This window comes from Urocitellus parryii, chromosome 9 (assembly GCF_045843805.1).
Source record: "Urocitellus parryii isolate mUroPar1 chromosome 9, mUroPar1.hap1, whole genome shotgun sequence".
Lineage (NCBI taxonomy): Eukaryota > Metazoa > Chordata > Mammalia > Rodentia > Sciuridae > Urocitellus > Urocitellus parryii.
The window spans coordinates 139,420,915-139,431,026 of record NC_135539.1 but is presented as its reverse complement, the minus strand read 5'-3'; the positions used below and the strand labels follow the sequence as shown (position 1 = coordinate 139,431,026).

The following is a 10,112-nucleotide window of genomic DNA, read 5'->3' as shown; positions in this document are numbered from 1 at the left end:
AGTGAGTCCACAGAAACTGTGCCTGGTGGTAAATACTAGGCAGAAAAGGCACTGCCTTGGAGTCTGGATAAAATCGTGGTTCCTTGAAAGCTATAGTGTGGGGAATGTGGAGGGTAAGGTCTGTTTCTGATTTGTCTGTGTATCCTGAGCTCTTCACATAGTAAGGGCCTGAGATATAATTCACATATATAATACTTTTACATATAATATCATATACATATCTTCATAGAAAGGAGGAAGCTTCAACTACTACCAGTTCAGCAGTAAACTAAAGGGTCACTATTCGGGTACAAGAAAGGGACCGAGCACTGGTAGTCTTTGAGGTTTTGGGAATTTCCAACAAAGGGCGCGGCTACTTCCGGAGCGGCGTCGGAATCTCTGGCCGGGAGATGTGAGTTTCTGCGGGAAGGATTTAGAGAGAGGACCACTTCCTGCTTCTGGTTAGGGGAGGGTGCGGGGAAAGGAAATAGTTCGCGGAGCGGCGTCCTGCCTGCGCTAGCGGCGGCAGAGGCGGAGGCAGAGAGGAGAGGAGGGCGGAGGAGGCGGAGGAGGCTGCGGCAGAGAAGAAAGTGTCAGAGCCGGTAAGTGAGCGGCCGTAGAGCCGCGGACACCGGACGGCGCGCCAGGTCTGGCTTTGCAAACGCGGGATCCCAAGTTGCCGAGCTGCCCGCTCGGGTGAAGCCGGAGCGTCGTCGGTCGCCTGTCAGTCGGCGCCGAAAAGAGGCTGTTGGGGCGCCGGGGCGGGCCTCGCGGGGCGCCAGGCGGCGCGCTCGCTGGCTGACAGCCGGTCCTGGACCCGGGGGAGGTGCCGGGGGTCCGCGCCCCGCACGGCTGCCTCGGGCGGTGCGTGAAGGCGGGGAAGGAAGCGAGTCCTGGGCGTCCCGTGGAACCGCCGAGTGGGTGGCCAGCAGCGTTTCTGGGGCCAAGGGAAGGGCTCGTGAGTCCGCAGCCGTCCTCTCCCTGCCCTGTGCCAGCTGCCCGGGGCTTGGAGACGAGTGGTTGGGTTCAGGCAGTTGCCGCCCCCGGTGCCTGGTCACTGAGGAGCAAGTTCACACCCTTCAGGTCCCGGGTCCACCCGCGCATTCCCACCCGGTCCGTCCGGTGGGCACTGTGGTGGGTAGCGGCGATTACTCGGGAAATGCACTTGTTGGCGAAGGCGGAATTAAGAGTCTCTGGGGAGTTTTTGAGGAGGGACAAGACTTATCTACAGTCAGGGCCATTTATCGCACTTTCCTGCACCTCGCAGGTGACCGTCTGAGCCTGCAGAGGAAGGATAGTCCTCCTACCCGCCCTGGACTCCGTGGTGATTAGAAGTCTGAGGGCTATTACTATATGAAGTTCTTGATGACTGACAAAATAAGTGAAATTATTATAAAAGTTTTTTTTTTGCTGGAAAAATCAGAAATGACTTTTATTAAGTTACTGGTTTTTGTTTGTTTGTTTGTTTTAGGTTCGGCTTTAGAGTGTAGTGAAGGATACTTTTCATGGTGCATGGAAGGAAAGCCAATGCGCAGGTAGGCATTTAGGAAGAAAACCATAAGTTACACTAAATGAAATTCAGCATGTTTAAACTCAAGGCTTTTTTTTCTTTTTTTTTAAAAAAAAAAAGGTTCTCAAATCTTATTAAATTTTGCTTAGAACAAATGATTCTTGTTCTAAAATAAATCATATTCTTCTTTGTTCAAACATGTTTTATGGTTATTGAACTCTATTTAATCGTTTGTTATTTAACAGCAAAGATAACTCTTGGAGCCCTTTTTAAGAGAATCATTTCATGATGAGGGTATGAGTAAGAACTAGGAGCTAGAATCAGAATATATTTCCTTTTCTAGTTCTGTTATTTTCAATGGACCTTAAGCTTTACACCTCTGTAGCCCAGTTTACTTTTGTAGTATATCTGACCAGGATGTTGGTAATTCGTGAATGTTTGCTGATGTTTTGATATTACTAAATGAAAAGATGTTGTGGAAGTGACACATTCTGTTTTCTTATATGTCTTTCTCTACAATAGAAATAATTGTAAAGTACATGAAGAAACATTAAATGCTTCACTTCATTTTCTAACATTGCAAAAACCATTGATTGCTTCTCTTCCTCATCTGCCATAAATATCTTATGTAATTGCTAAAATTAGACCTTTTTAAGGAAAGGTAGTATGTGTGGGAATGTTTTTGGTTTATTAATAATTTCTATATAAAATATTCACTTAATTACTCATCTCTGTTCTTTTTTTATCTGTTTTTTTTTCTTGCTCTATTACATAATACTGTCAGGTATTCAAACTTTTGTTGGATGATTCCAGTGCCATTGTTAAATAACAGCTCTTTCTTCATCACTCTCATTTGGCCAGAGGCTGGCCTGCCTGTTGCTCTCTAGTCTTACTTTTACCTGCTGCCTATTAACTTCTGTCACACTTCCCTACCTTTCTTTGTTTGGCTGTCAGTTGCAGCTGCATCCCAGAAGGTAGTCTCTGTAAAATAACGTTGGGTTTATACTCAGCTGCTATTAAAGAAGCTTTGGATGAGAAGTAACTTTATTGAGATTATTTGAATACAAGTTCATTCTCCCTGTTAGATTGGGAGCTGAGTTTCATAGGTCTTTATATGTTTGCACCCCTAACACCTAATGATCACTGAATAATTGAATGAACAGCTTCTGCAGACAATCTGGTAGAGGGCTATGAAAAAAAAGAGACTGAGCTATGCACGATAACTCCGTATACCAGCTATCAAGAGGCTGAGGCAGATGGGTGACAAGTTTGAGGCCAACCTCAGCAACTTAGTGAGTCCTGTCTCAAAATAAAATTTAGAAAGAGCTGAGGATGTGGCTCAGAGGCAGAAAGCTCCAGAGCCATACACACACACACACACACAGTTTCAAATTAGTATTAAAGGTATTCTTTTTGTGTGCTTTTTTTTCCCCACTCAGAATTATTTTGAGTTCATATTTATGGAGTGCAGTGTGATAATACATGTATACAGGTGTAATAGTTTAATCAAGGTAATTAGCATTTCCATCTTCTGATGTGAATTAGTATAGCCATTATTAAAACAGTATGGAAATTCCTCAAAAACCTAAAGGTACCGTATATCCAACTATCACCTTATGAGGTATGTATACAAAGGAAATTACTACATCAAAGATATATGCATTCCTGGGCTGGGGTTGTGGCTCATAGGTAGAGCACTCGCCTAGCACGTATGGGGCTCTGGGTTCAATTCTCAGCACCACATGAAAATAAATAAAATAAAAGTATTGCATCCAGCTACAAAAAAAAAATACTAAAGAACAGATATATGCATTCCCATGTTTATTATAGCACTATTTATAATAGCTAAGACATGAAATCAATTGAGGTATCCATTGATAGATGAATAGATACAGAAAATGTAATAAACACATGTACACACACAGGAATATTATGTAGCTATAAAAAAGAGTGGAATCTTGTCACAGTAATCTCAGTGGAACTATAGGACATTTTGTTAAATGAGATAAGCCAGGTACAGAAGGACAAATGTTACATATTCTCATTCAAACGTAGAAGCCAAAAAAAGTTGATTTCATAGAAGTAGGGAATAGAAGCTGGGCAAGGTGGCTCATGCCTGTAATCCCAGCAGTTCAGGAGGGATGGTGAGTTAAAAGCTAGACTCAGCAAAATTGAGGCATTAAGCAACTCAGTGCGACCCAGTCTCTAAATAAAATACAAAATAGAGCTGGGGATGTGGCTCAGTGGTCGAGTGCCTCTGAGTTCAATCCTCAGTACCCCTGCCCTTCCCTGCAAAAAAAAAAAAAAAAAGAAGAAGAAGAAGTAGAGAATAGAATAGTGGCTAGAAATTGGGGGAAGGGGAGAGGAATTCAGGGAGGTTAGATAATGGGTACCAAAATACAGTAGATAGGAGGAATAACTTCTAGTGTTTTACAGCACAGTAGGGTAACCATAGTTTACAACACTTTATGATATTTTATAAAGAACTAGAAGAGAAGAATTTGAAGGTTCCCAACACAAATAAATGATAAATGCTAGATATTCTAATTCTTAATCATAAAGTTTATGAAATTAACTGGCATTTTTAGTAAAGTTATTCACTTAAGTATTATGTGTACATGATGCAAAATTTTAAAAATATACTAGCATATTCAGTGAAAAGTGGATCTCCCAGTGTTGATCCCAGCTCCTAGTTTTCTTCTCCAAAGGCAACCTTATACATTCTTTCAGAGGCATTGTAATACATATAAAACATATGAAGAATATCTGCTCTTTATAAAAAAAATTGATGTAGGCATATTATGTACAGTCTTCAATAAATAAGTTATTCAGATATTTTGCTGTTACAACCAGTTCTGCAGTAAATATCCTTTGTTGTTGTTGTAGTTGTTTTTATGGTACCGGGGATTGAACCCAGGGCCTTATGCATGCTAGGCAAGCATTCTACCAACTGAGTTGTATCCCCAGCCCTGCAGTGAACATCTTTGAAGGTGGTTTTTACTAAAATGTGTAAGAGTAGAATAAATTCTTAGATGTAGAATTAACCAGGCAAAGTAAATGGGCATTTTAAGTGGCTGAGGCTGGCCTTGACTTTGAAATCCTCCTGCCACAGCCTCCTGAAACTCTGGGATTACAGATGTGTACCACCACTCTTGATGAGTATGCACATTTTAAAATGTTGGTAGATATTGACTAATTTTCCTCCTCGGAGATTGTACCAATTTGCAATCTTACCAACAATATTATAATAACGCTAATAACGTCCTAAGATATTATTTTTAATAATTTAGAAAAACTAAAACATTTTATAATATCGTTTTCCATTTTTCCATACAAATATAAATTGGAAACTGAGTCTAATTCTATTAGAAATTGACTCATTTATCATCAAGTGTTTATATAATACCTGTATGTGTCGGTATACTGATTGTGTACAGATGAAGTGATAGAAACAGACATCAGTATTTTAATAGAGATGTAAATCCTGAGGAGGGAACTTCTGCTCTGTGGTGATGTGGAGAGCATCACAGAGATGGTGATATTTAAGCTGGATCTTCTAGAAAGGATAATAACTTACTTCTGAAGAAGCAAGTAAATTAATGACACCATAAACAGAAGGAAGAATTTGTAAAGAAACAAACATAATGGAACCTCAAATCAGACATGTATGGAATGTGAGTTTATGGAGTGTAAGGTATATGGGGAACGAAGTGGAAACCAGAAAAACATGGAGAACAAAACTACAGCCATGGGAAAGGGTTTGACCTTTATTCTTTACATATTTAAGAGCCAATAGATCTTGTCTCAAAATAAAATATAATAAGGACTGATTTTCCTCCTCAAAGATTGTACCAATTTGCAATCTTACCAACAATATTATAATAACACTAATAATGTCCTAAGATGTTATTTTTAATAATTTAGAGAGACTAAAACATTTTATAATATAGTTTTCCATTTTTCACCCTGAGTTCAATCCTCAGTACCACCAAAAAAAAAAAAAAAAAAAGGAAGAGGATAGGTTTCAGTAAGCCATGAATACAGTCTGTTTTGTTCACTTGAGGATTATTGGGTCTGTATTCAGCTTATAACTGGATTATGGGTCTGGAACTGAAGAGAGATTTGAGCTAGGAATTTCTTTTAAAAATTCTAAGTCATCCTCAGTGGCTAGGGAGGCTGAGGCAAGGAGGATCACAAGTTCAAAGCCAGCCTTAGCAAAAGCAAGGTGGTAAGCAACTCAGTGAGACCCTGTCTCTAAAAAAAAATACAAAATAGGCCTGGGATGTGGCTCAGTGATGGAGTACCCCTGAGTTCAATCCCCCATAGCTGCCCCCGCCCCAAAATTCTAAGTCATCAGTATGCAGAAGGTTCTTCTGGCTGTTGACATGAATGAGGGTAGAACAGGAAAGGAGAATGCCAAGGACAGAACCGTAGGCAGTGCCAGGGGTGTTTAAGGTCGAACCTAGGAGGGAAACCCAGTAAAAATTCTAAAATGGATAGAGGCGTTAGGTGCTTTGGGTATTATTTACTTGTATCTAGAGATTTTACTGATAACTTTTTGCCCATAGTGAAGATCATATAAGCTATTCCATGAATTTAATTACAAAAGAAAAAAAATCTATTTAGATCTCTTATCTTTAAAGATTTTCTAAAAGGTATACTTAAAATAGTGGAAAATAGATCTGCTTGATCTGATGTCCCCTGGCATGCATACGCAATAGGTCTGCCTGCTCAGCACCTCTACCCTTCCCACCTTCACGAGGCTCATGAGAAAATTAAATACTGTGCTCTACTTCTTAAGCTTTTTTGCATTTGGGGGTGGCTATGTTATACTATGTTGCCCACAGAGTGTTAGCAGAAGTTGCTGAGTGGTATTCTAGGGAGGTTTTCCTGACACAGGGAGTCCAGCTTGCTGACATGGCTTCTTGCCCTTCCTCCTCCTTGCCTTGATCCCTGGCCCAAAGCTTATACTCATTTTATCTAGTAAGCAGTGATGAGGTATCTTGAGGCTAAAACATTCACACTCTTTTCAGATAAAGGTTAGGCAGCCTGGCTTTTTAGTATGAAATCAGAAAACGCATAGAGTGCCTGGTGGACACCCTTCATATAAGCAGAACTGGAAGCATAAACATAGAAGAGGGATTCCAGTAGACAGGGAGCACAGTTCCAGTCAAAGGAAACATTCCACATATCTTTGGACTAAGAGATAAAATTTGATTACAAATGCCTTAGAACCAAGATATGTTTTCTAAACTCTTGTGTTTAATTTTAAAATTAGCCACTTACAGAAAATGGTTCAGTTCCTTAATTAAATCATGGATGAGACTGAGAGTATGATGTGACCTAGTAACTCTGAAATTTGAAGTTCACTCTCTCAGGGAGGGCAGAAATGTTATTTGCTTATTAGCAAGATATAAAAAAATTGTAGCATTTCTTTGGTAAAGGTGAAGTAGTAATTAAGATATTTGATTTGTGGGGCTGGGGTTGTGGCTCAGTGGTAGAGCTCTTGCCTAGCACGTGCATGCAAGGCTCTGGGTTTGAGCCACAGCACCACATAAAAATAAATAAATTAAATAAAGGTATTGTGTCCAACAACAACTAAAAAAGTTTGTTTTAAAGATATTTGATTTGTTCTTTGGTTCATGCTTTGTACTTGCACATGATTTAATTATTCTCCTCACTGTCATTTTAGGACACATCAATATTCATGGGATAACCATCTATTTATCCTTGTCTTCTTAAACTCCTGACTTTGACTTCTCTCATTTCAACAGTTCACTTCATCACTCAAAAATCTCCCTGAAATTTTAAACATGACTAATTTGTCCTCTGACTAACCCTTCTTGAATGTATATCCATGTCTTCTCTGACCAGTCAGAAACAGCATGCCTGCACTTTTCCTTGTGGTACCTGGGTAGAATCCAGGACCTTGCGTGTGTTAAATGTGTGCTCTGACTGAGCTACAACCCTCAGTGAGCTACAGCTGCTGAGCTACAACCACTGCATCCAGTTTCTCATCATCACCCAACTCCTTAGTTTGTCTGAGGCATTTCCCAACTCTAGATTAATCCATGAGTTTATATTCTCTTATCTTGGATGTTGGGTATTGCTGAATAAAACTAACCACAGGGAAATCATGTTGCTGTATCCATGCTCTTCAAAATCATTTGGGCCAACAGTGTCATCCCGCAGTGCTGCTGTGAGTCCTGGTTATTGCTTACTTGTTCCACAGCAGGTATTTCACATCCTTACCCATCCTCCTGATCCCATCACCACTCTCACTGGGAGCAAATGACGTGTTGCTCCCATTTTTGGACCTCACAGAAAAGAAATAGAGGCCATGAGGTAATGAACTTTCCCAATTTCCTGATGCTTCCCCAGAATAAACACGTCTTTTTTCTGCATTATTTTCCCTGTTATATCCTTCCTCTGATCTCCCAAGGTGAGCTCTTCTTCCTTTATTCTAAGATTCATTTCATCTGCATTTTGGTTATGTGCACTCCCACTCTTCAAGGATCTTGCTCCAGCATTTATTCTCTCCTCCTTATATTTTTAAATTTCTTTGCATCAGTATTTATTCATTTTCAAGTCCTCCCTTGCCCCAGTAGCAAATGGACATCTTACTATATGTCTCCCCTTTTCACACCAGTTTTCTCCAGAAACACTCCATACTCAATGTCTCTCCTCCTTCATTGATCACTGCCATTGAAAGCTTGGTTTCCCCATCACCATGACCTCGAGGCTCTTGAATACCTTGGGGAGGTCATAGAGTTTGTCAGCAATTTACTAGCTGTCTTTCTCCTTAGATCACTGTCTGCCACTATTTTTAATCAGTTTTTCTCTTCTTGTTCTTTTACCACCTACAACTTTTAAAAATTTTTTTAGTTATAGATGGACACAATACCTTTATTTTATTTATTTACTTTTATGTGGTGCTGAGGATTGAATCCAGTGCCTCACACGTGCTAGGCAAGTGCTCTACCGCTGAGCTACAACCCCAGCCCTCCACCTACAACTTTATCCCTCCAAATTACTGTTATGAGCAGTTTAGTTCTCTTTATTACAATCCTGGTATCTCTAGAATAGAAGTCTTTTAAATCCTGGTATGTCTTTGGCTGGTGAAATAGCTCAGTGATAGATCTTCTTTTTTTTTTTTTTTTTTTTTAAGAGAGAGTGAGAGAGAGAGAGAGAGAGAGAGAGAGAGAATTTTTTTTAATATTTATTTTTTAGTTCTCGGCTGACACAACATCTTTGTTGGTATGTGGTGCTGAGGATCGAACCCGGGCCGCACGCATGCCAGGCGAGCGCGCTACCGCTTGAGCCACATCCCCAGCCCAGTGATAGATCTTCTCATGTCTTCTTTTCATCTGTAAGAAAAGGTGAAAATTCAAACCATAGTTCTAAACTCTCAATGGTATCTATAGAAAAACACAACAATTATAGATGGTGGGGGGCCCCTCTGGAAACAGCAGTAATTAACCAGTCAAAACAATAATAAGTTTCTGTACTTGGTTGGTTAGTAAATTTAGAATATGTGACTAGTTTTGCTGTTTCACATTTTAGCTGCTGTATTTTGGATGTCATAATGTTTGGGGCTGAAAGTCACACAAAGTCTTGATGCAGCCCGGCTTCATCACTGGAATAATTTATTTACTGCAAGACCAGAGGTAGGGTAGGCTTCAGGGATGGATCATGCCATAGCTTGATGATACCATTTAGACCCAAATTCCTTCCTTCTCTCTCATGTAGTTGCTATTGCATTAGTTTCCTCTCAACCAATCCTTTCTTCCACCACTACCAGTGCTGCCTTCTTGTTAATGCCCAGCAAAAGAACCTCTTCCGGAATCATGGATTATAAGTCTTTTCCTTTGTGTTAACTGCCATCTTAGATAAGGGAATGCCATCAGTTAATGATTTAAGAGAACTGAGAATTCATCCTTAAAACTGGATAAATAGTTAAGTTTTCCTTGACGCCTATGGTGGGGTAGAGGAATAAAATCAGAATTATTTTAAATCTTGAAATAATTGTTGGTAAAATGTCATTACTAGAGTTTATCTTGAAGTTATGTTTTTTATAACTTCTAAAAGAGTACAATATCTGCTGAAGTTATCATTAGTAGATTTTCTTCCCTTTGATTTTAAAAATACTGATTCTTTCACAAACTTGACATTTACTAAAAATGTAAAGTTTTAGTTTTAGTTTCTTTTCCTTTATTTTTATAATGTCATTAATTCAGTTTTTGAATAGAAATCCACAGATTGAAAAAGCAAGTAATCTGAGACCCCCTGGTTTCTCTAGTTGAATTTTTACTTGGACAATAAAGCTTGCTCCCTTCAAGCCTTCAAAGAAATCTTTCCTAGGATTCTGCTCCATCCTGGGGAGGGGAGCAGTTAAAGCTTCAAATCAACACCTCACCCCTCAGATCTTTAGAGCATTTATTCCATCAGACTCCAAACAAAGAAGTTGTGAACGTAGATGTGGCACAGTGTGAATACAATCTATTTCTAGGTCTCTTATTATAATTTCCCTTCAAAAGCACCTGGAAAACATATAGAAAAGAATTACTTTCTACCAATAAAACCTTCTGGACATAATGAAAATGATGAAAGGTGTGAGCTTAGA

General features: G+C 39.6%; 1 protein-coding gene across 3 annotated transcripts in view; it reads left to right on the top strand.

The window, feature by feature from the left end:
• The first annotated feature begins 465 nt into the window (after positions 1–465).
• Klhl20 (kelch like family member 20) overlaps positions 466–10,112 on the top strand; it is a 36,397-nt gene continuing 26,750 nt past the window's right edge. For all 3 annotated transcript variants that reach the window (XR_003300747.2, XM_026388513.2, XM_026388512.2), the window contains exons 1-2: positions 466–581; positions 1,451–1,514. Coding sequence is in view for 2 of the 3 variants with exons in the window: in XM_026388513.2 (XP_026244298.1) it covers positions 1,492–1,514 (23 nt within the window). In the remaining variant the exon portion in view is untranslated. The remainder of the gene's footprint in view (positions 582–1,450; positions 1,515–10,112) is intronic.